This window comes from Vicugna pacos, chromosome 13 (genome assembly GCF_048564905.1).
Source record: "Vicugna pacos chromosome 13, VicPac4, whole genome shotgun sequence".
In the NCBI taxonomy this organism is placed as follows: domain Eukaryota; kingdom Metazoa; phylum Chordata; class Mammalia; order Artiodactyla; family Camelidae; genus Vicugna; species Vicugna pacos.
In genome coordinates, this window is record NC_132999.1 from 60,887,722 (window position 1) to 60,913,774 (window position 26,053).

The 26,053-nt window shown below is 41.5% G+C and overlaps 2 protein-coding genes across 2 annotated transcripts; one reads left to right on the plus strand and one right to left on the minus strand.

Annotated features, from left to right (window-relative positions):
* Positions 1 to 315: 315 nt before the first annotated feature.
* Positions 316 to 25,472, minus strand: NMNAT1 (nicotinamide nucleotide adenylyltransferase 1). The gene is made up of 6 exons (XM_006196633.4): positions 25,381 to 25,472; positions 24,614 to 24,742; positions 7,336 to 7,506; positions 5,760 to 5,943; positions 5,048 to 5,193; positions 316 to 4,573 (listed from the first exon to the last, which is right to left on the minus strand). The coding sequence occupies exons 3-6, from the start codon at positions 7,448 to 7,450 to the stop codon at positions 4,161 to 4,163; spliced, it is 858 nt and encodes a 285-aa protein (XP_006196695.1). The 5' UTR covers positions 7,451 to 7,506; positions 24,614 to 24,742; positions 25,381 to 25,472; the 3' UTR covers positions 316 to 4,160.
* On the plus strand, positions 13,439 to 18,202 carry LOC140700990 (uncharacterized). The gene is made up of 6 exons (XM_072975853.1): positions 13,439 to 13,523; positions 14,837 to 14,899; positions 15,890 to 15,969; positions 17,272 to 17,402; positions 17,832 to 17,898; positions 18,126 to 18,202. Exons 1-6 carry the CDS (start codon positions 13,450 to 13,452, stop codon positions 18,200 to 18,202), a joined length of 492 nt encoding a protein of 163 aa, XP_072831954.1. The 5' UTR covers positions 13,439 to 13,449.
* Positions 25,473 to 26,053: the final 581 nt, after the last annotated feature.

Here is a 26,053-nt window from a genome sequence, read left to right on the forward strand (position 1 = left end):
CTTATACGACACTTGATGCAGAAAGGGACCTGACTCCCAGTGCTGAAACGGAGGTGGTAACTTCACCAGCAGGAGGGCCAGCTGCCCCAAGAAGGAGTCACAGCCGAGAACGGGAATCTCCACCATGCGCCGGGCGGCGCTGTAGCAGATCAAAAACCTCATGTGGCGCCTTCCCAGCCTCCCTCCTGTGTGCCCCCACATCCCATCCCCCGCGCCCGGCCTCAGTTGAAGCCCATGGTCCGTTCTTCCCCACACCTCTCCTCAGCTTGCTCTTCCCATCTAAGATGCCTGAGTTGGCAAAAAACAAAACAGAAACAGGACTTTTCAAACCTCTGTTAAACAACAAATCATCTGTAGTGGCAGCAGCCCCACCTGCAACGCCCTCTGTCCTGTGTTTCCTGTCCCGCAGGACCTGTGGGCCCTCTTTTGGGAAGCCGTCAGCAATGACTCTGGAATATTCCTTGCTGATGCTTCAAATGCAGCACTTCTCCCTGCCTCCCCGCAGGCGGCCTGGCGGCAAAGACTGTGCTCCCTTTGGCATCTCACATAACGAGTGTTCCGAGAAATGCTTCCTGGTCATGCAGAAGGGAAGGGACAAGTGGCAGCTCAGAGAGATGAGAAGCCAGTGCGAGTGGCATCTCTCCATCGGGGCCACAACACTTCAGAGCTGGAAGGGGCCTCAGAGATCATCGCTTTATTCTACCAAGGGGGACTCTGAGAGGCAGATGACTCCCACCAGTCGGCTGACTGACACGCCGGGACCTAGAACCCACCTCCCAGGCAGAAGCTTCTTCCTCCCTGTCTCACAGGCCACCGTGCTGCAGGATGACGTTACACCACAAGCACGGGCACCTGGGTGCTTTTCTTTCTCTTTCTGCTGGTTAGGAGTGAACTGTGGCTCAGGTCCCGCCTTCTTCTGAGCAGGCATTCACTGCTCTAGTTCCAAGTGCAGCTAACACTGGGCAAGTTCAACTGAGTCCACCTGTGTGGACTGAACCCACCAGACGGTCATACTGTTGAAAGTTGTATTTATTTGCATTTATCCACTTTAGGTGATGAAAATGTGAAGATTGGGCTAAAACTTCATTCTCTGAAAAGTAATGATGTTATACAAGGAGCAGAGAGGTTAAGAGCACGGGTTCTGTAGACAAACTGCTCATTCAAGCTTCAGTTTTGCTATTTACACAAGTCACCGAATCATGTCCATCTCCTGTATCTAAGGCACACGGTAGCACGTGCCGGGCAAACAGGACGTGCTCAGTAAGCGCTGGCACTGTCAAGTTCAAACAGCACCACTGATAAATGAGGTACAGATTTTAGAGATGGACACGGGCTATGCATCCTCACAGTCAGATGCTGCGGTGGACACTTTAGATCAAGAAGCCTTTGGGAACAGTTACAAGAATGGCAGGAAGGGATGTCCTATGGCACTCAGAAATACAGTTAAAGGAACCGTTTCATAACAGAGCAACTTCTGGGCTCCCACAGAAGTGACTCCGAGAGGCTGGGTAAGGATGACAGCAGCCTTGCCACTACCGTGCGTGCACGCTGACCTTGGGGAGGTGTTTCCTCCCACCCTATAGTGAGATACTCAAGGGGGCAGAAAAAGAGCGAGCATCCTTTGACGCAAGGAGATGAAGCTAAATCAACCGCTTGACAGAATCTGCCTGGACAGTCACTGCCCTAGTTCCAAGGAATTGCTAACAAGTGCTGTTCACACTTGTCCACTGAACAGGTAAACTACACAAAACCTCTCCACATGCTGCATGCTCAGCTGAATGAAGCTGCAGTGAAGGGCTCTTACTCAAAGTTCGTCCGCTGTGTCAGATTACACAATGGAAGGGGTAAAGGAGTACCACACACACAAAACACCAGCATTGAACAAAACACCAGCACTACATTACTTCCTAAACTCTAAATTCACATCACAAAAGCCAAGTATGAACATAGAATGGTAGGGGATAAACAATGGCATATTTTCATCTTCCTCAATGGAAATCACAACACTAATATCTATCCCGCTGTGAAATTCACTGTCCTAATTTCCATTATCTGAAGAGGAAGTTCTGTCCTTAAGGATACCCAAAACTATGCTATGACATTGAGGCATTAGCAGCATTCTTGGTACTGGGACAAAAAGCCAAGTAGCTGGTTCTACGTCCAAAGTTTGTTGATCCATAAACAGCACAATAATAGGACCATTTCACTATCACCAGGTCTCCTGGGAGGGTCCCCACATGCCTTAGCCAGTGGGTCCTGAAGTCAGTGTACTCACAGCTGAGCAGGGTGTGGGCACTTCTGGGTTGAAAGGCATCACAGTAGAAGAGAAGTTTCTAGCACTGGAATCTTCCTGCAGCTCACACGTACTTCAGATGACCTGAGCGAAGTTTTCCAGAAGAAGAAATCAAACTTAAATTCTGACAACTTCATCCACTTCTAGATTGTTACTTGTCGGTGCTGTTCCAACTCTTGGTAAACTCCAAAAAGCTGAGGATGACCATCTCCACACTCTGCAATCATAACCTTTCATTCATCCGGCAGGCAAGAGACTGTAACTACTAGATGCCAGGCTCTGCGCTCCCCTCTGTCTTTGAGAAGCTGGCTCCTTGGCTTTAGTAAGAGTAAGTCAGGAGCTGCAGAATTTACATTTGCCAATTTTATTTAACATCTTCCTTTGTTAAACTGTGGATTGAGATCTGACTATAAAATTCCACAGGTCTAAGTTTTTTTTTCTTCTTCCGCAGAGGTGTATCTCCTTCAACTAGACTGGTGTAGGTATGAAGTGTAAATTACTAGGGACAGGTAAGTAAAGGTAGATTATTCTATTTTCACTTGAAATTTAATTTCACTCCTGTTTCTATCACAATATGATTTTCATGAACCATATTCTAGAAAAAGCTATTTCTGGTCTTTTTTGCTTTACTAACTGGTAGAACTTCCACAAAATTCTAATCTGTAGCAAACCACGTAACAAGTCTGTGATTTAACGTGAAGCTATGACTTCACTTATTATCTGAGTGCTCTACTTTGGTTAAACTTCATACCAAAGGACAAGAAGAGAAAAGGTGTAAGAAAACAGACTCTTTTTCTGCTTAAATTCACAAATGGCAGCTTCGCAGTGGGCCGGAGAGGAACAGCAGGGCTCTTCAAGTGTTTCACCTTGAGATCATGGATCATGGTTCTTCCACAAGTCATTGGCCAGTGTCCAAAATTCTGAGCTAAAGGAACTGCTGGGCTGGCCCAGTGTGGCATTCCTCACATCCATTCATCGTTTGATTATTAAGCTATCAGTAAAGTGAAGAGCATTCATGCTTCATAAAGCCCTTGAATGAGATCTCCCATTGTCTGTGGTTCTCTGTTCCAGGTGGGACACGTCCCCTCTGAAGTTGTTCCTGAAGATACAAGGTCGGCAGATGGCCAGGACTAGAACGTGAGCTGCAGCTGGGCTGTGCTAAGAGAATGCGCAGAACATGCGGAGGCAGGAGACTCCTCAGCTCTTGTGGGCATCAAAGACACCTGTGCACCTTTCTAAACACTAGAGGGCTTAGACCCCTCTCTCTACCTCCAAAGGTGGTGCTCCAGGCAAGCGTGCCTCAGCAAAGCTTCACTGGCCTTCTGATGTGTGCCACACAGAACCAACTACCGGCATCAAGTTTCTGCCAGGCCATTCACAGCCCGCATTTTGCATAGCTGGAGATGACTCATCAGCGATGCACTTTACAAGTTCACTACTTTGAGAATGACTTCTTTGGCTACCATGGGTGAGGGCTGCCCAGAAACAGGCATGCATAAAATGTTCATTCCCTTCATACCTAATGTTAGGATCTCAAATGGACTCTTAACTTTTCATACTTTCTCTTTATGTGGTAAAGCCAGGATGTCCTTTTTGAATTTGCTTTGTGGTTAGTCTGACTGAATGTTCTTTTGGTTTCAGCACTGCTAACTCTTGTTTTAAAGATAAAGGGACTTGCATATTCAAAAAAAAATACTGAAAACATTCATCGCAATTTCTGATGAAAAGATAAACCTGATTTTAATTTACTACTGATTTTTACCCAACTTTTAAACTTTAGTTTATTAGAGAGGACCAGAATTCCTTTCCCCGGTTAGTAACATCCATATTGTTTCAAATTCCCAAAAAGGAAGCCCAAAATATCATGCTAGAGAATTTCTTCTGTGTTAGCTTCTGCAATGTTTCTCTGCAAAGGAGCCAGGATAACCCCAACATTCCTCTCTTCACTCTCCGAGTTGTACAAATTATGCTTTTCAATATATTCTCGGACAAGATCTGGTACCAAGTAGTGAATGCTCTGGCCCCTTCTCAATGCTTGCCGGATCTTGGTGGATGAGATGTCATTGGTGATCCATTCATTCACCAAGTGAATGTTGTTCTGGTGTTTCCACAGCACGTCGGATTCATAGATAAATTTCTGAGCATCATTTCCAGCCCGAGTAACACATATAAGCCCATATTCTCCCACTATTTTGGTGATATCCTCACTCTTCCACAGATTGGGGACACCAAAGGACTCCAGGAAATCTGCTCCACACAGCAACTTTACCTTTGGCACACCTGAGAAGAAGAAAACATAGTTTCAGGGTTTGCCTTTTTAATCATTTGTTGCATCAAGAAGAATATGAAGGGGGAGGGTATAGCTTAGTGGTAGAGTGAATGCCTAGCATGCACGAGGTCCTGGGTTCAATCCCCAGTACCTCCATTAAAATAAACAAGTCTAATTACCTCCCCGCCACCCAAAAAAAGATGAATATGTATATGTGTTTTTCTGGCTAGAGGGTTCATGGTTTTTTTTTTTTAATTGGATTCAGATTCTCAAAAGAGATCTAGGACACCTCAAAAGTTAAGGTCTACAGTAGGAGGAATAAGCTCAGGGTGCCTTTTATTCTCTCTTCCTCCCATCATAAAACTAACCAGGGCACTTTCCAAGCACCCCCAGACACTGAAGAGGAAAGGAAAACACAAAGGGGGTTTGCTCAGTCCTAGAGCCTGCTCAGCTCTCGTTGGTATGTCCTGGTAAAACAGACAGACCTTTTGTTTTTGTTTGCTCTGGGGATTTCCTTTGACTACAGTCTTGTCTTTGTTCAGCCCACTTCCTCTTCCGTCCAGGCCTTCCCAGCACAGGTGAGTTCTGCTGGTCATCACAGGCGCTAGCCTCCAGCTTCTCCTGATGGTGTCTATAGACCAACAAAGGAACAGGACATTTCTCTTCCTCACAATGCTCGACTGAAATACCATCCCTCTGGAGATGCCTAAGAGCCTCTCATGTAAGGTTAAAGGTTGGGTGATGTTAGAAACGTTTATCCACAGATACACACAGTGCCTGACCAGTCAGAACAGATGCCTTCCTGCACACAGTACTACTGGGTCAGAATGGATGCTGGCCGGCCCACTGTAGCCCTGGGTTCTGGCTGTCAAGAATGGAAAGCAAGGAAACTCCTGGGAGGACGGCAAGTGGTAGCTATTACCATTCTAAGCTTTGCGTCTGTGTCACAGTAACAAGAATTAACGTTAATTATTTACTATGTGCTAACCACCACCCTCAACCCTTGGCATGGGTGATTTAACTAAATCTCCTCATGTCATAACCCTGGAATGGCATGGCCCAAGCCTTTCCAGCCCTGGTGACAGCCTTACAAATCTGTGTATTCAGACACGGGCAGCACAGAAACATGCCAAAAGCCACCAAAGCCCCCAACCCATTATATCTCAGAACTGACAAAGCTGACTTCACTGTGAATACCTTAGCACCTTAGCAGTCTCCACCCACTCCTTCTGAAGACTCTCCCATGTATCAACTTCCACCCAGTTTGAGTTCTTGGTGGCGAGTTCGGCCATGATAAGTCGGTGATGGGCAGAGATGAGTCCTTTCTTCTTATATGCATCACCGACAGGAGAAATTATGCCTTTGATAACCCTGTATTTTCCTGGGAAAAGAGTTAGGTTTGATAAGAGGTGTAAGGAATTAGATTTTATGCACAGGAAATATTATCATCAATATGGTTTTATAATCATACATCTCCACCCCCCACCCTTTTTAACAGGGATTCAGGTTTATTTATTAATTTTAAACATTATATGGTAAAACATATATAACATAAAATTCACCACTTTAACCAGTTTAAGTACATACATGTGGTTGTACAAACATGCCCACCGTCCATCTCCAGGACTCCTTCACCTTCCCAGCTGAAATTCTGCACCCATTAAACACAAACTCCCCACTACTCTGCACAGTTCAAATTCTGATCGGTATCCCCAAACTGCCTTGTAAAAAGCCTAACTCCATTTGTATTGTCCACCTATAGCATATGCAAGAGCCTATTCTTCCCCAACATCTGTCATTTGACATTATCAAGTTTTAAAATTTTTGTCAATGTGATGGGTGAAATATATCTAATTTTTTATTTTAGTCCCCTGGTCACTGGAGAGTTTGAGCACCCATCCATCTATTTATCAGCACATGATCATTTATGTGAAAAAACAAAATAAATCTGTGTGTACGTAGGGGAGAAAAAGTTTTCCTCTACCCTCTTATGGGTCCCTGGCTGGGTGTAAAACTGAAAGACATTAACAGGAAAAAAGCACACGCATTTACTGAATACAAGATTCATGAGACATAGGAGCCTTCATAAGGAAACGAAGACCCCAAGAAACAGTTAAACCTAAGTATTTTTATGCTAGGTTTGACGAAGAGTGGACAGTCATGGGGAAATATGACAGGACAGAGAGTACGAGGTAAGTGTAGAAAACTCAGGGAAACTTAGCAAGGCCTATTCGTTTGGCATCCTTTTGTCCTCAAAGGTAAGGATGCTCCTTTCCTCTGGGTTTAGGGAGAGCATCTCTCACATGAAGGTTTTATTTTACTTTGGGGGGGGGTTGGTAATTAGGTTTATTTGTCTATTATTAAAATATATATATATATATTTTTTGGTGGGGGAGGTAATCAGGTTTATTTATTTATTTATGGAGGTACTGAGGATCGAACCCAGGACCTCGTGCATGCTAGACATGCACTCTAACCACTGAGCTATACCCTCCCCACCTATTATTATTTTTAATGGAGGTACTGGGAATTGAACCCAGGACCTGATGCCTGCTAAGCCGGCGCTTTACCACCGAGCTATACCCTCCCCTGTTCACATGAAGATTTTACAACCTGCTTTAGGGACAAGGGGTGAGGGAAGGAGGTCAGAGTGACCTTCCTGCTTCTGTTGTTTTCCCAAACTCCTTCAGCTTAAAATATCCAATATAACAAGGGGCCATATTTGGGGTAGCGTATCCTGAACCCCATCATTGCTTTAGGTTACTGTTCCTACCTGTTCCATTCATGTAGTCCTTGGCCAGCTCAAACAGCCTGAGGTGCATGTTGGTGATAGGATTAAAGGAACCACAAGCAAGGAGAACCACTTCTGTCTTCTCTGAGTTTTCCATGCTGAGAATTTGAAGTTGTGGATCTAAATGGAAGAGTCTTACACCTCTCGCATTGTCTACAAAGGAAAAAGAAAGTAAGTTCAGTTACCGGTCTTCTAATGTCCTTCCAGGTTGTCATTCCAAATAGATGGGGAAATACTTGACTATGCTAGATGCACTGCAAAAATGGCCCCATTTCTCCCCCTTTCCTTTTCAGTGTGAATTTGCAGCTCTTACCACCAAGGGAAGGAGTCTCCTTCCCACCCTTTGTGACTTGCTTTGACTAAAACAATGCAGCAGATGAGAAAGTGTGCGTGCCAGTTCTGAGCCTAGGCTTTCAAATGCCTAGGGCATATACCTTACTCTCTTCTGGACTCCTGCCTCCACCACAGAAACAAGCCCAGGCTAACTAGCCTGCTGGAGGGTGACAGAAGATGTGGGAGAGAGCTGGTGCGTCTGCTCATAGACAGCCAATCGCCAGCTACGTGGCTGAGGCCATCCTAGAGCAGCCAAACCAGACAGTCTGCTCAGATGCAGGAGCAAGGCCAGCTGAGATCAGCTGAGCCCGGATCAGATCAGCGAACACACAAGCTGAGCCTGGACTCATGAGGAAACATGAACGTGTATTGTTTTGTGATTACACTACTGTGGCCACAGTTAACAGATACAATGACATTATCATCTACCAAACGTAACTCCCCAACAACCCGTCTTTTGGCCTCTTAGCCAACATGATCATATTATCACTTTCAACTGAATAACAGTTTCAATTGACAAACTTTTTCATATCAAATATTCCATTTGCTGCTTTCATAACCCTAATGAAGTAATGCAAGGCAACTGATTTTAAAACTAAAAATTTAAAAATTTTAATTAAACAAATTCATGTATACAGATTTAGAAATCACAGGGTGACAAAAGGCCCATATGGAACGAACATTTTTTTTCTTGTATTTTTTAAAAATTGAAGTACAGTCACTTTACAATGTTGTATTAATTTCTGGTGTACAGCATAATGATTCATTTATACATATATATGTATTTCTTCTCATATTCGTTTTCATTATAGGCCATTACAAGGTATTGAATATAGTTCCCTATGCTATACAGTAGGGCCCTGTTTATCCATTTTACATACAGTAGTTAATATCTACAAATCTCAAACTCCCAATTTATCCCCTTCCCACCTCTTTCCCCACCAGCAATCGTAAATTTGTTTCCTATGCCTGTGAATCTTTCTGTTTTGTAAATCAGTCTTTTTTTTTTAAAAGATTCTACATATAAGTAATATCATATAGTATTTTTCTTTTTCTTTCTGGCTTACTTCATTTAGCATGACAACTGCCACATCCATTCATGTTGCTGGCATCATTTTATTCTTTTTTATGGCTGAGTAGTATTCTATTCTGTGTGTGTGTATGTGTGTGTGTGTGTATATAGCACAACTTCTTTATCCAGTCATCTGTCCATGGACATTTAGGTTGCTTCCATGTTTTGGCTATTGTAAATAGTGCTGCCACGAACAGTGGGGTGCAAGTGTCTTTTCAAATTAAGAGTTTCCTTCAGATACATGCCCAGAAGTAGGACTGCTGGATCATATGGTAGGTCTATTTTTGGTTTCTTAAGGAATCTCTATATTGTTTTCCATAATGGCTGCACCAAACTACATTCCCATCAACAGTGTAGAAAGATACCCTTTTCTCCACACCCTCTCCAGCATTTATCATTTGTGGACTTTTGAATGGAATGATGGCCATTCTGACCAGTGTGAGGTGATACTCACTGTAGTTCTGATTTGCGTTTCTCTGATACTTAGCAATATTGAGCATGTTTTCATATGCCTATTGACTATTTGCATGTCTTCATTGGAGAAATGTCTGTTTAGGTCTTCTGACCATTTCTGGGTTGATTTGTTTGGGGTTTTTTGTTATTAAGTTATATGAGCTATTTATATATTCTGGAAATTAAGCCCTTGTCAGATGCATCATTTGCAAATATTTTCTCCCACTCTGTAGGTCATCTTTTCATTTTATTTATGGTTTCCTTTGCCAGGAACGAAAAGTCATTGACCATACCCTGCTCACCAAAGCCTCCATCCAAATCCCTAAAAGTAACCACTTATAACTTTTTGAAGTATTCCTTCAAGTAGATTCTACTGTAATTCTGTATTATGTGTTTACGATGCGATTTTTAAATTTATCTAATGTAAACAGTGTCTCTTTATTTTCTCTTATGATCTGTGAGGATTAGCGCTCATAGCCTCCCTCCATATATATGGGGAGGGAGAGAGAGAGAGAGGCAGAGAGGCCACCTCTAGTCTATATTGAAAGTCAGCACCTCCCCGAATTTTGAAGGCATTGCTTCTAGACTGCAGTGATAACAGTGGGAAATTCAGAGTCACTTCCAGTAATTTCAGATCCTTTCAATGTGGTTTATATTTTTTTCTCCCTTGAAGCTTACAAGACCTTCTCCTTGCCCCCAGTATTCTGAAGTTTTGCAGTGACGTCCTCCAGGGCGGCTCTATTTTCATCCATTGTGCTGGGCCCTGAGCAGGCCCTTTCAAAAGCAAAACTCATAACCTTCAGTGCTATAAAATGTCCTTGAATTATTTTCACAATGGGTTTCTGCCTCCCATTTTCTCTGTTCTCTGCAGAAATGCCTGCAGAGCTGAGGCACCAGGACAAGTCTTCTAATCTTATCCTTTCTCTTCTGTTTCCCATCATTTGCCTTCATGCTCTAATTTCTAAATATCCTCAGATTCATCCTCCACCCCACCAATTGAGCTTTTCATTTATGCTATTATACTCAGTTTTAAAGATTTTGTCCTTTGAATGGTTCCTTTATATGGTATTCTGTTCTGGTTTCACCTTTCATTTAAATTTTCTACCTCTCTTATTTTTCTACCAATATTAATGATATATTTAAAATTTCCTTCAAAGAGCTGATAGGAAGTTCCAAGTGGGTAGGCAGGGCTTTTGCACCAAGGGCTTCATTGTACAATAACCTGGCTGTCCGTACTGCAGGCCTTTCTGCTGGGACTGGTCAGAGCTCACAAAAAAGTATCCTCCAATCTCTTGCCTCTATAGCATAAAGCTATGAACCTATGCTCTGAAATTAGGCTGCCTGGATTCAAACCACAGCTCCAATACTTATATGTGCTGGATGACCTTGGAAAACCTAACCCTAGCCAAACCCTCCTTTCGTCCCAGTTTTTCTCAATCTTAAAACAGAAAATAATAGTACCTACCTCATGATTATTGTGAGATAACACACGTACACTACATAAAACAGCTTTTGGCAAGTAGTGAACATACTATGAATTCAGCTATTATTAATGTTGCATATCATGTTGCTATAATTCAACTCCTTCTGATCTTCAAAAAAAGTCAATTTCAAATGGTTCAGCCAACTATTATTATTCTATTGAATTTATTTTTTCCTAAAGGCTTTTTCTCCTGAAACTCTCTTTCTCTAATTTGGACTAAAAATCCCTAACCCTTTGTGCATCTGTCATTCTGAAATCTTTCTCACCTCTCTCCTGAGTTAGATCCCCTATTTCTTAGAACCACGTCACTGCCTTTCTTGTTTTACTTCCTAATTTTTCGGAAGTACATCCTCAAATATCTTTATAACAAAGAGCACATGACATAAAATAAGTCTGTTGTTATTCTTCCTTACTTAAGAGAATTTTAGCCTGGAATAATTTTCTTTTAAAATTATGAATGTATCCTACATTGTTTTCTAGCATCTAACACTGCAATTGAAAGTCTCATGCCATTCTGATTCTTGTTCCTTTTCATGTAACCTGCCTTTTCTTTTTGGAAGATCTGAAGAAAGGTCTCTTTACCCCCAAAGTTCTGAAATGCCATATGATGTGTCTTAGTGGGGGATCTTTTTCATTCATTGTGCTGGGACTCAGTGAACCTCTCCATCTCCAACTCAAATCACTCATAGTTACAATCATTTCCTTAATAAACACTCCCCATTAACTATCAATAAAATAATTTTGCTATTGTAAAGCTTTAAAAATATTCTTATCTATTCAAATTATGTTTCAAAATAATAATTTGGAACACTTATAAATATAATTCCAATGATGCCAAATTGCTCAAATCATTTTGGGAGCTTTTGGGGAATTACTTGCAGAGCTTGAAGTATTTTTATAATTAATGTAGAAATATAACAAATGGCAAAAACAAACCAACATTTGAATGATACTTTCCAATTTATAAAACCACCTTCATGCACCTTATCATTTAACCCTCATCATAAAACAAAAAAAAATTGGCCAGAGGCATTTAGTTTGTTCCAAATAATAATCTACTATTAGATATTTTATTTTTCTAGCTCATCTTCTATCACTGGATTATCTAATTTTTCACTATTACAAACATCTCAAAGAAGAAATAATAAGTTGAGAATGAACTGAAAATTAAAGCCATAAAACACCTCCCTGTGTACTTCTAAGACTTGCCAGCATTCAAAAGACCTGCACCAGAACCATTTATTTGTAGCCCAGTACTGTTCAGACCCAACTGCTAAGTTGATCAACTTACCTTTACTCAGATTTTACACTCTCATTGGACAAAGTTAGTGAGTGGCAGAACCAGGACTGGAATTTAGGTTTCCTGACTCCTGGGCTCTCTCTCACCAAAAAATGGAGATAAATGGGAGAGAAACTGGAGCTGTGTAGATTGGAAATGAGCCTCCCCAGCTGAGGAATTGAGGAATGTGAACTTTAGTTCCTTAGACAATGGGAAACTTGGAAGGTTTCTGAGCAATGGAGTGACAGCAGGGTTTTAGAAAAACAATGTTCTAGAAAAGCACATGGGTGTTTAAAACCCATATATAGTTGTATGATCTTGACCTAATCACTAAACTCTATGTCTTAAGTTTCTTCATCTATAAAATAGAGATAATGATATAATATGGCCAAGCACATATCACATTGCCTGGCACGGCATTAATATAAACGGTAGGAAAGTGATAATGTTGGTGATGGTGACGCTATTGGAGTAACTGGAAGGCCAGTTACAAAGCAATGAGAGCCCGGTTTAGGTACAGTCAGTGGGAATGGAAATTAGGAAACATTAGTCAATAACCATTTAATGTCCCCCAAACAGTGGCAGGGACACTGCCAACTTTTAATAGGAAATAAAAGAGAGAAGGGTCAGTCATGCTCCACACAGCATTAAAAGGGGTTCACTGGTTACTATTTAAATGTCTCACCTTTCAGTTATCATCCCATGGAGAATACCAGGATTCACTTGGGGCTTGTTTCCCCCTTCCATCCTTAGGCCGTCCCCCAATTCCCATGCAAAGTACCCGTGGTATTGTGCAGCAGCGGTGAATACAACACCCCCACAGTCCCCTGGGCCTACAGGGGCATCAGGATATCCAGCCGCTACGGAGCACTTCTCAGGACTAGGATGGAGGGGTTGGGTTCAGCTGGAGTCCAGCGTCAGTTTCAGCCCCACCCGTCTCAAGTTTCAGGGACCATTCCCCAGGGACACTGAGCTGTGGGCTGGAAGAAGAGAAAGCTTGAGAGCAGGAGGTACAGGTCCCCAAGGGAACTGCTTACTCGTTCACCAAAGGATGGAACAAAGAGCTTGAAGCACTGCCCTGGAGCAGCTCAGGTTTCCAGGTCCTCTCCAGGGGGCGGGCTGAGGAAGGGGATAGGGGAAGCTGATCTCTCAGCTTAAAGGAAGCTTTCTCTTTTCACATTCATGACCTGTCTCAAATGTCCAGCTCAGTTCTATTAGCGCACTGTTAACACAGCCAACTTGAGCTCAGAGTAGACTTTAGACCCTCAAAGCCATAAAAGAATTAAGTTACAGTGAGCTCCTACCACAGCCCAGAGTGGCTTTAAAAGAACAAGGATCTGTCCCTCTCCACTGGAGAGCACTTCCTGTTTCCCTGCCGGGTTTGTGCACAGGGAGGGGGGCCTCGGCAGGTGAAGACTGGGTGTGGAAGAGGTCTGGGGGCTCTAACAGGGCAGCCCCTCCTGCTCCGGATGCACCATGATTCACTTCTGTCTGGCTCACACAGCCTATCGCCTGCACTGCTGGCTGCCAAGATCTCATCAGCTCAGGCTGTAAGTGTCCCTTACACGTACATTATGGGCAGTCCATGCTGACAAAAAGTTCATTTCTTTAGTTTAACTAAAATTTACTTTCAATTTTAAAATCACCTACCTCCTTAAGTTTAAAAAAATTGACGTGTAAACATTAATGAAACATTTTGTAAACATTAAGCCAGTTTTTAAAACATTAACTTTTTCCAAAAAAAAAAAAAACACCCCAAAACAAAACAGTAACTGTTTGGCTTTTCTTGTCACATTTCAGAATGCTCAATATAATTAAATCTGTGTTGGCTGCTGTTAATGGATTGACTTGACAACCCCTCAGATTTACACCTCTAAAGGGACAGTATCTCTTTAAAAATAGTAACCTTAAACATGTAACTATTCTAATTCTAAAAATGTGCCATTGCTTTAAATAGTCTGGGCTTTATTTTGGAACTTGCTTGTTTTTTTTTTTTGAGTACCTTCAATGAGGATAAATCTTTGTCTATGGAGGAGAGATCTGATTTCTACAAATACCCTGAAGTCATTCAGTGCTAAACCCAATTACTAGTAAAATAAAAAATGAAGGTAACAGTTCACAGTGAAGACAGACACAGAACTACTAGTCAAGGTGGAAGATTCTCCTACAGGCATGGAAACAAAGCACATGTAATCTCGAAAGAAGAATTTCAAAAATGTCCCAGCAGTAACTGCAGGCTTCATTTGGTTGTGTAAGCTGTGGTAGGTAGGTCAGCTCTCAGCTGATGGGTTACACTCGTGCGAACAATGCACGGAGGCTGAGCCAGCACAGCCGGGGATGCGGTCAGGACTGTTAGGTCTGGTTCACATTGTAGCTCTGCCACTTAGTACTATTAGGTGTTTGTCCTCAGAAAAGACATTTAATCTTTCCGAGCCTCAGTTTCCTCATTTATAAAATGGGAAACCACAGTCTCATGAGCCTCTCAGGATTCCTGTGCATATGAAATGAGAAAGTGAATAAAAAATGTCTGACACATTTGTCTACTAATCATGAGTGTTAGTAACTCTTACCATCACTTGTGGGTTGTCCCACGGCAGTAATTTACAGTCATGGCAAAGAAACCAAGGTTCTAAAGGTCCCTTGGAGACCAGCACCAACAGTGCCCGCTACACGGTAGGACCTCAGTCAATGGTCATTACTATAGTCTAATGGGATGGATCTCAACTCTTCTTTACTATGTTTAAAACTTTATTTCTGTGGCTTGATGTAACATTATCATGAAATAGAACCCGAATTTGGTTTCCAGAAGCCATTTTATCACTAAAAAAGTAACATAAAATGTAACTAATTGTGTCCCATGCAGCCAAGTGACAGTTTTCCTGTTTGGGGCCACCATCCTGACCGTCCAGTTCTATGTTCTGCTCAGGTACGTCCCTTCACCAGCCAAGCCCCTCACCTGGCAGCTCAGCATGCCTGTCTTACCTGTGGAGACGGCGCCGGGGCTCTCTACCATCCTGCTGCGTGCTTAACTGCAGCCTGCCCCATGGTTTTTCCCTATTATCAATGTTAGTCACCTGCCTCACCTCTTTGAAAAGTAAAAAATCTTAGTATAACAAGGATAGCTGGGATTTGGGCAGACTGAGTTTAACTTTTACTCAACAGTTGTTTATTTTCATAAAGAAATCACGGAATGGGAGACAATGACGGCACCAACATTTCAATTTATGGACTCCCCAGAGACCAGTCCCAATAGCCTAGCATTCGCTATGTCTGCAGGGCTGAGGGAGACACAGGCACACTTGACAAGATTGTGACTTGACCTGCTATTTCAGATTTTATACTGGAAATCAGTCTCGGTTGGAAAAAGTCAGTTAATACCTTTTTCAGTGGGCAAATGAAGCAAATGCAATTTGACACATTCAAAATAAATTATAATTCTAAAAATGTGAAAATTCTAAAAAAAAAAATCTGAAAACTGTGAATCCACTTAAGTGATGGGGAAGGAATGGAAACTGCCACACTCGTTATAATTAGCCTAATTCAAACTTGCCAGCTTCCACGGAAACAGGTTTGTGTGTGGTGAGGCATAGCTCCTTACTCCAGAAGGCCAGAATTTCCACAAAATATTTTCTCACCAAAACATCAAACAGATAAGAATTAGAAAAAATGGTAAGCATTATTTGTCTACCAATTAAGAAGATTATTAACTCTTAATGTTATTTACAGCATTAACTTGTGGTCATGGTAAAGGAGCCAAGGTTTTTGAGAGAAGTGAGCTGCCTAGAGCCAAATGAACCTAGTGCCAGAATCAGGATTAGAATTCAAGGAAAAGTGCCTGCTGGTGTTACGCTCACAGCGTGAATTTCTTCTAACAAGTAATAAATGAATGTATGACTTGGTGTTTTGATTTTTTTAGGCCCAGATCTTCCCGATACTGCAGTCAGCCTCTCCTTACCAACCTGGTTGGTAACATCATCCTTACTTTCTTCACAATTGGTAAGCGTGCAGTCATTCTGTCAGGCACTTAAGAAGTGTCTACTGCTTGCCAGACACTGCTAGAATAAAAACAGGTAAGATAGGACCCCCTGCTCTTTAACATAAACTCACAGGCTAAAATCTAAGAAAAAACTCACACTTAGAATTCAGGTGGCATCTAAGAAAAGGACACAAATGAACTTATCTATAAAACAGAAACAGACTCACAGACATAGAGAACAAACTTATGGTTACCAGGGGGTAAAGGGGGTGGGAAGGGATAAATTGGGAGTCTGAAATTTGCATCTTTTGGGGAGTGATGGAAATGTTAGCTGTCTCAATTGTGATGGTGGTGGTTTCATTGGTGTATATGTCTATCAAAATTCAACAAATTGTACATCTGAAATATGTGTAGTTTACTGTACAGGAATCATACCACAATAAAGGTTTTATAAGTACATAAACAAACAAACAAATAAATAAATAAAATTCAGGTGAAAGAAATTTTTTAAATGTTCCTTAGTATATCTTTTAGCTGACTTACAATCTGAATGTGAAACCAAATTAAGTTAAATATAAATATTTTGTTTTGATATTATAAAATTCTTTACAGTTATAAAATTATCAGATTTATTCACCCATTCAATAAATAGTTGCTGAGGAGATAACATGGATAAGAAAACCAGGGACCTCAACTAACTGAACTCAAAAAGTGACATGGAAGAGTTGGACTCTAAAATGTGGAGAAAATTTAGGAATAACTTAACTAATATATTTTAGTTACTTTCTTTTGCACGTACTTGTAAGAGTGATGTGCAATTTAAATAAAGATTACGTCTAAATTTTTATAAAATAAAAAAGTAGTTATTGGGTGTCTCAGGCACGATTCTAGAAAGAACCCCCTCTGAATAACAACTGCGCCAAGAGCCAATGTGTGCTAAGGGTGAAGAGCACTGGCTTTGGAGACAGAGGGAGGTCAGCTCAAACGTCCACCCCACCAAAGCAGGAGAGACCACCTCTCTGAGCTTCCCTCTCCTCATTCCTAAGAGGGAGATAAAAAAATACCTGCCTCATATTTTTGCTGTAAGGTTTAAATGAGGTAATGGGGGAATTATTCAAAAACAGTCACAGTTATTATCACCATCATTGCTAATAGTGAGAACACAACTCTATCAAAGGAAAACCTTAGCCTGGTTAGATTTTGGGCACTTTTATTCCACAGCAGGAACTAGAGAAAACACTATCCATTTAGGTTGGCTTTCAAGAACGTGCGTCTGACGTGATTCCACCTCCTAAACGGATGCTGTTCTGCCATCCTTTTAGGCTTTACTGTGCTGCTTACTTGGATGGAACCGGTCCCACGGGCACTGAAGAGGATGTTTTCTGTATTTGGGGTGGGATCCGTCAGTGAAGGAGTCTGCACGGCAGTGTTAACATTTTTGGCAACTGACTGTGTACGTGTTTAAATATTGAATTTCTAAAGGTTCATCTTAATCTGGAAGTTTGGCTGTATAAAATGCACCGCTAGTCTTCAATATTTATTTTCTACTTATATTAAAAATAGAAATAGACAGGAGAGACAGAACTCCTAATCAGACACATGTCACAGTTAAAAGATTTCATCAGGGAAAGTTTAAAAATTACAAGAGAGATTTTTCCTTTTGTAGAGGTGAACCCCACTTTACTAGAATATTTTCTTTTTACGTTAAGATATTAATCAACAGTGGAACTGTTGGACTGGGTTTGGCACATTAAGCAGCAAGCCTTCTGTTTCTTGCTAAGCTGGTGCCTTTGTTTAAATCATTTTGGCAAAAACATTTTAAATATATGTTCCAATTAAAAGACAGATATTCTTCACAGTGCTTTTTTCCTCCCAAATATAGGAAAAAACAACTCCTGAACTGTACTACTTATCTGTGCTGCTGTCCGTGAGCAGTCTGGTTTCTACAGGTAAGCAAAAACTTCCCCAGTAACCCAGCCCTGTCAAACCCAAACCCAGTCTTCAAGGGAAGCACACGCTCAGCTAGACTGTCACTTCGCAAGGGGAAGCCCTGGTTCCTCTTAAAGCAGCAGCTCCAAGCAGCTATGGGGTCTGACAGGAAAGAGAAAGCGGAGAGGGTTAGAATGGGATATATAATTAAATTCCATTCAACTTGATTCCGCTCTTTACCCTACAGTGCTTTTCTCAAGCCTGGGGCTGACTTGGCTGGCCACTGTGATCTGTCCAAGGCCAGATGCTAAATCAACAGTCTGAAGACGGCGGTTGAGCCCTGCCAGTCTCCTGCCTCAGATATGCTGTTGGTAGGTTGAGCCCTTCCCAGCAGCACTGTCACCTGACCACTGCCAGCAAGCACGTGACCATCTCCACCCTGCTACTCCCGGGTGAAATGCGCAGCTGAGCACCAGAGCTCTGACAACAGAAAGCACCACAAAACTAGCCACTGCGAAGAATACTGTCGTTAAGTATAAATGAGCACTGACTATGGATTAAAAAGGAAAAGTTCAACCAAGACCAGTGGGTTGACATCACAACTAAATTCACCTCAAATCAGGATCTCCTTTTAGATACTTCAAGATCATTACTTTGGCTTTCTGAACCTCTTTTCTGTTTCAGTGAAGCTGGCAGCATCAGCTGGATGGTTGCTATAATAATAAGTATTGAGAAGGAAGAAGGAAAATACAACTCCTAGTAATGAACAAAGGTTTAATTTCAAAAGAACACAGTGACCCAGACTATATATTTGAACAAGATCAATTCATTGTTGCTTTAAAAGCTCAGTGGGAAATTTTAGAGAAGAAATCATCACAATCTCCCCCATCAGGGTTACACGAATCTCTCGCATCACGACAGTCAATTGTTGTCTAGACAAATCAGCCAATTGACCTGCATGATGCTTTGTCTTCTGGCTTTTCCTGTGTGTATCCACAGATTCAGAGGGATTTTAAGTAGGAGCTAGTTACTCACAGATGCTCTCAAAGTCTTTAGGAAGCGGAGACTACTCCATTTCTTGAGGAAAAGAACAGAATCTCTCGGCAGATGCAAACATCTCCCAACACATCTATGACAGGCACAGATCTTCACAAGTGGAAATGACTGTTTTCCATCTGCTTCTCTGTTCAGGTGGTACGTGCCAGAGGGGAAGTGACCTAACAAACACCGTACCCATCCACCACACTGACATTTTCTGAGCACCTTCCACACCCAGACATAGACTAAAACTTAGGAATTAGAAACTTGAGTAACTCAGTATTTCAGTGAAATTCCCTGAGATAATTCTATTACTATGATTAACAGAAACTATTTAAAAATAACAATAAATATAATGAACAGCCTTTTACATTCTCTAAACCTCATTAGCCAAATATTAACATGCCAGATAAATGTCAGCTTATCTCAAGACAGGATTTCTATCAGAAGATTCTTTTTTACTGAGTGTTCCATCTTGCTCCCCATCCCTAAACCTGATCAACGTGAGAATCCTAGCTGATGACTACTCCATTCTTCCAGTTGCTAAAGCCAAGTACCCCCCACCATCCTTAATACATTTTTTTCTTCCCCCACACACTGGCAGGAAATCCTAATGGCTCACCCACAAAATGTATCCAAAATCCAACCATTTTTTGCTAGTTGGAAATTTTTAACTGACTGTTTCTCAATGCAAGAGGCTGCTTCTTAAGACCAAGGTTGCTTGATACTTCTGTTTTGAAATTAAGCAACATTCTTAACATAACTCCAGAAAATGAAATTATGTTTCTTAACTGACAAGCATAACTTAAAGCATAATTTGAACCAGCACCTTAATCCATAACCTATAAAATTGAATTTTCATTCACTTTAATGGTTTTATCATTTCCTCCAAAACCAAATCTGTGTTCACCAGAGTTAATTTCATTACAAAACATTTATTTTAGCTTACCAATATCTTATGAAATATAAATTATGTTCTTTCTGCTACAGATGAAAATTATAAAATTCTAAAACTAGTATTTTAGCCCCCTCATAATTTCAATAGCCACAATCAGCTATACTTCCACAGACTAACAAAATTTGTTAGTAACTAGAAGTGTTTCACTTTTATGGTTTAGCAGCTGTTACAGCAGTTTTTAATCTGGGACCTGGGCTTCAAAGGTGTAACGTCTCTGAAGTTACAAGCAAAATGTTAGGTATGTACATCTATGAGCAGCTTTCTGGAAGAATCTCAGGGAAATCCGAGAAACTAAAAACATTAAGCATTACATTCTGAAATTTACTATAAGAAAAAAATAATTGATGTTTGACATTCACTACTTTTTCATTTAAAATTTTTAAAAACCCTGAGATTTAAAATTAGTCTTCACACTACTTTTTCCACAGCTGCTAAACCCTAAAAGTGCAACCCTTCTAATTACTAACTGAATTGAATACTGAATTTCTAAATGCTCCTCTTAATCTGAAAGTTTAGCTATATACAATGGGCCATTAGTATTCAATATATACTTTCTACTTATATAAAAATAGAGATATGTAAAAATGGAATTGCTAATTAGACATGTGTCAGTTAAACATTTCATTGGAGAAAGGTCAAAAAAACTCCACAAAGAATTCTTCTTTCTTTTTCTACTCTACTAGAATAAAAAAAAAAAAAAAGGTAACATGGGACTAGTAGAAGACTGCTTTAGTGCTCCCACTGTCAGATGCAGTATTAGGGAGTTTGGATTTCATCCTGCAGGGAAGGGGGATGTGTTAGAGGGTTTAAATAGGGAGTAGCGTACCAGTGCACTTTAGAAATAATTCTAATTTGTTCATTATGGTTCAGCAAATATTTCTGGAGCAATGACTAGCTGTAGATGCTGGGAATAAACCAATATACAAAACTGTCAAAATTCCCTATCCACATGGAGTTTACATTCTAGTGTTGAGAGACAAACAATAATCAAAATACATACATATATGTGGCACATAAAATAATGAGGCCATGAGTAAAACAAAGCAAGGCAAGAGGATAAGGAGTGTTGGAATGCTAAATAGGGTGGGTAGAAAAGGCCTATCATGTGACATGTGAGCAAAGAATTAAAGGAGACAAGGGAGTGAGCCATGCAGACATCTGAGGGAAAAATGTTCTAAGCAAAGGCAACAATGCAAAAGCCCTGAGACAGAAGCATGCCTGTCCTGCTCCAGGATCTCCTGAGAGATCAGAAAGGTTGAGCTGGGATCCTGCTTTCCCAGCAGCCCTGCAGCCAGCCCACCCTCCATGTGCTGCTGAGTCCCGGGGAACCTATCTCTTTATCCTTTCTGGGAATACTGCGAATCCCTGAGGGCTGGCAAGATGAGGCTTACACGGCCTCAGATAAAGAACAAGTTTATAGTGTGTAGCACAGGGAACTATATGCAATATCTTGTAAGTAACCTCTAACAAAAAAGAACATGAAAACGAATATATGTATGTATATGGATGACTGAAACATTATGCTGTACACCAGAAATTGACACAACACTGTAAACTGATTATACTTAAACAAAACAAAACAAAAATTAAAAAAAAAAAGAAAAAAAAAGGAGAAGAAGAAGAGTTGAGACAGAGGAATAGTAGATGTCATCAGAAAGTAAGAGGGAACCATTGCAGGGTTTTTGAGCAGAGGAGTGACATGATCTAACTTATATTTTTAAAGGCTCTCTCTGCACAACATTGTAAACTGACTATACTTCAATAAAAATGTTAAAAATAATTATAATAAAATAAAATAAAACTTAAAATAATAATAATAAATCAATAAAGGATCTCTCTGGCTGCTGAAGCTGAGAACAGAATGTAGAGGGAAAGAGGATAGAAGCAAGGAGACCAGATAGGAAGCTACTCCAGTAACCCAGGTGAGAGCTGATGCTGACTTCAACCAGGGTGGTAGCAGAAGTGATGAGAAGTCATCAGATTCTAGGTATATTATAAAGGTAGAGCCAATGTGATTTGCTGATGGAGGGGATGCGGGTTGTGAGAGAAAGAAGAGTCAAAGATGACTCCAAAAGTTTTTGGCCTAAGCAACTAAAAGAACAGAGTTACCTTTAACTGAGAAGAGAAAGATGGCCGTGGAGTAGGTTTAGGGGAGAAGATCAGTAGTTCAGTGTATAAAGAAGTTACATTCAGGATGTATATTAGATATCCAAATAGTAATGTGAAGCAGGCAATGGAGAACAGAGTCAAGTTCAGGGGAGAGGTCCAGACTAGAGATTTTCTAGATTTGAGGTCATCTGCAATAAATGGTATTTCAAGTCATGAGACTGTATGACATTACCAAGAGAATGAGTGAGACAGAATGGACCAGTGGTATGGGCATCACCTGGGAACTGGTTAGAATACAGCATCACAGGCCCTATCCTAGATCTACTGAATCAAAATCTGCAATAGAACAAGATCCCCAGGTGATCTGCATGCAACTTAAAGTTTGCAAAGCACTGCTTTAGAGCACCCTTGCAGTCCCCTCTTATGGACAATGAAGGGTAATAATGGAAAGGATGGTGTCAAGGATTTACAACTGGATCAGCTGACTGAATGGAGGAGGAGAGGAGGTGAAGGAAAGAGATTTCTGACTTAAGTGACAGGGTAGATGGTGAGCCAGGAGTCAACTAAGCACAGGTTGGAAGGTATATGGAGGGAAGGCATTAAGAGACAGACTACTGTTTTACAGGTGTTGAATTTGAGGTACACATAGGACATGCAAGTAGGGAGATCTAGGAGGCAGACAGAAACAGAAAGACTAGAACCTGGCAATAAAACCCAGAGACACTAAGACTACCTTCAATGGGATATCATGGTTATAGGAAGATTGTTTATTTCATTTTTTTTTGAAGAATAGAATTAGAATGTTGGTAGGTTAAAAGAAGAGCACCATTAGGAAGCCACAGAACCTGCAGGAAAGCAAATAATTGATGGAGAAAGGTCCTTAAGGAAGCCATAAAGAAAGGATTTTGGGGACAAATGAAGAGGATAGCTTAAAAATAATGGGGAGAAATTAAAACATATGTCCACACAAAGAACTGTATAGTTCAGCTTTATACACAATAGCCAAAAACTGGGAACAACTCAAATGTTAATCAAGAATTGAATGAACGAATGAAAAAACAAAGTTGGTATACTCATATGATGGAATACTATTGAGCAATGAAAAGGGGCAAACTACTGACACAAATAACATGGATGAATCTCAGAGACATTATTTTCAGTGAAAGAAGCCAGATACAAAAAAGTACACATTGTATGATTCCAGTTACATGAAATTCTAGAACAGACAGTTTACTATAGAACAGACAGTTTACTGTGGAAGGCAGCTCAATGGCTGCCTGGGGTTGGGAAAGTGAAAACAGAGGGCAGAAAGCTTCAGGGTTCCTGCCATGGAATCTTCATTTTTTTTCTTGTGCGCTCCTCACTAAATAGCAATACATTGGGGGAGGGTATAGCTCAAGTGGTAGAGCGTATGCTTAGCATGCACACGGTCCTGGATTCAATCCCCAGTACCTCCTCTAAAAAATAAATACATAAATAAACGTAATTACCTACCGCCAACAAAGAAATGTAAAAAAAAAACAGCAGTACATTCACTTATTCTCGCTGGGTTTATTCTTTATAAATAAATATCTAATTATGCTATGTAACTATAATGATGGTGATAATTATACTAATAGTAACTCACTGAGTTCTTCCTGTGTGCCAAGCAATTATACTAAGCACTCACATGATCCTTACAACACTCCAGTGAAGAAGGCACTATTTTATCTCTTTTTTTAATATATAAGGAAACTGAAGCTGTTGATTAACTTGCACAAGATCTCACAGCTCATGTAACAACCTCAACTCTAAAAGTTCTTACTCTTAACAGTTACACAAGACTCAATGACAGTACAGATTATCTACGAATAGATTGTTATAAGAAGTCCATACGTTCAGAGAGTCTTTGGCTCATGGTACTTCTTGTTAGCCGCTCAGGTTTCATCTGTCCCTGCATTCTCCCTACCTAGCTGTAGCAACTTGTGGTCTGTGGACTCCCATCCCAAGTTCAAGCTTAAGTGTTCTAAACTCCTCCAGCTGCCAAGTAGTATTTACCTGGTTTTCCAGTTATGACTCCCAGTTCTGAGGTTATTTTCCCCAATGCTCTCTCCTGTGACTACCTACCTAACATTCATTCCTCTTTTCCCAATTTCTTCTCTTCCCTCCCCATTCGTCCTCCAGGCTTGGTTTCTTTTTTGTTTGAGAACTGGAACCCAAACCAACTTCCCTTGCCTATGTACTAGGAATACTTCTTTATTAGCCACTAACTCTAAACAACAACCCAAAGGTATGTAAGAATACTCTCAGCAGAGACCTGCTGAATCAGATTAAGTCGTTGAGAAAGAGGAGCAGGCACAATGAACGTATGGTAAGGCTTTTCCTCCACAGCTTCTAAAATTGCACACACTAAAACCAACACAAATGCCTGAATAGAACACCTTACTATCATGATCACAATTAGGGGAAGCCCACAGTGAGAAAATGTTTATTCAGCAAGTTCTTCAAATGGTGAAAGAAGTATATTTCCCAGTTTTGTGTTATGTGGCACTAACCCTATTTGTCACTAAGACTTCAAAAACGTTGAGACTTCCACACATATTCACATAACAAAAATGAGAGATAATTATACTAACATAAAAGCCACTTACTTTTACAAAGTAAATTCTGTGAATCTGAAGCATTCTGCAGGGTAGGTTATTGGAACCATTCTAACTGGAGTGTCAACAGTCTTCTCTAGGTTGGGCTGAGAATGGTGACTTCACATCCAAATTGTAACTCTGAAAAACAATTTATGGTGACAAGTAAGAAATTTTATGATCAGACGTAACTGACAAATAATTCATTCCCGTAGAGTTCTAATGGTAATCTTGGGAGTTTGCCCTGGGAGCCTGAAACAGAATTAACTTTAAAGATAATACCTCTGAAACAATTTCGCCGTAAACCCTGATGGTGTCTTGTGGACTAGTGACTTAAAGGAGATGAGCTGAAAACGGTTTCTACCTAATTTCTGAGTAACTTTTAGAGTGTTGCGCAACTCCTTCTAAAGAGGAGAGCCAAACAGCTTCCAGGAAGGTGGATTTGGTCTTTTACAGATTTGGAGAGGATTTGGGAGAAAATAGAAGCTCCTCCCACCCCCGCCCCACTTCCGATAAGCTGAAGAACCCTCTAGAAAAGACATTTTTTTCCAGGGTGAATTCACTCGTTCCGAAGGTCAGAGGCAAATGTACCCAGGTTTTTGGTTCCACAGAAAGAACTCGTAAAAGGCAGGTTGCCCTTGCTTCGGCGACAGTTGTATTTGACCCTCAAAGACCCCACATCTTGAACTCCCCTGTGCTGGCTTGCGACTTTTTAAAAAAGAGTCCTTGGCTGACTCCCCTAAAGTCAGGTTTCTCAGGGGCCCGGGGTGGCGACTTACCACGTCCTCAGGGCCGACCGGCTCGAGTCCTCCGGGAGAGGACCGGCAGCCCGGACGCCAGCGAAGGTAACACCCGCGGCCGCTCCCTCATTGGTTCCCAGAGGCCGGAAGTCCGTGCGTCCGGCGGAAGTGCTCCTTCTGCGCGCGTCCGCCGGGCCGGGGCCCTCAGGTAGGCGGGGTCCCTCGCTCCGAACTGTGGGACAGAATGGTTGGGCAGAGGTACAGAGGGGTCTCTGGGGGCCTGAGGTGGTTGTCCGGGTTCTGGTCAAGGAAGACCGGAAGAGTTTCGGGGCCCGCGGGTTCCCGGCGACCTCTGATAGTAACCGGGCCTAGTGGAATCGGCCGCAGTAGGACCCAAGTGCGGGAGCGTCAAGTTCCTCGATGGGAGATGGGGTTTGGGGCTATGGCCAGAGCTGCTCCCTGACCGCGTCGGGATGGTCGAGGTCTGGACGCTGCCCACTTCCAGCCTGGAAGCCGTGTGCGCTCCGATTTTACCTTTTCCGTGCTTCTGGATTTGACAGCTTCCTTCAGGGCTAGTCTAGGTGCGGAGTTTTCCTCAGTAACACCCTTGGCCTCACGAGATAAAAATCTTAGAAAAGCTGCCAGAGGCACAGGATAGAGAGAAAAACGGTCTCTCCCCCTCCTCCATCCTCACTCCCATCTCCTACCCCTC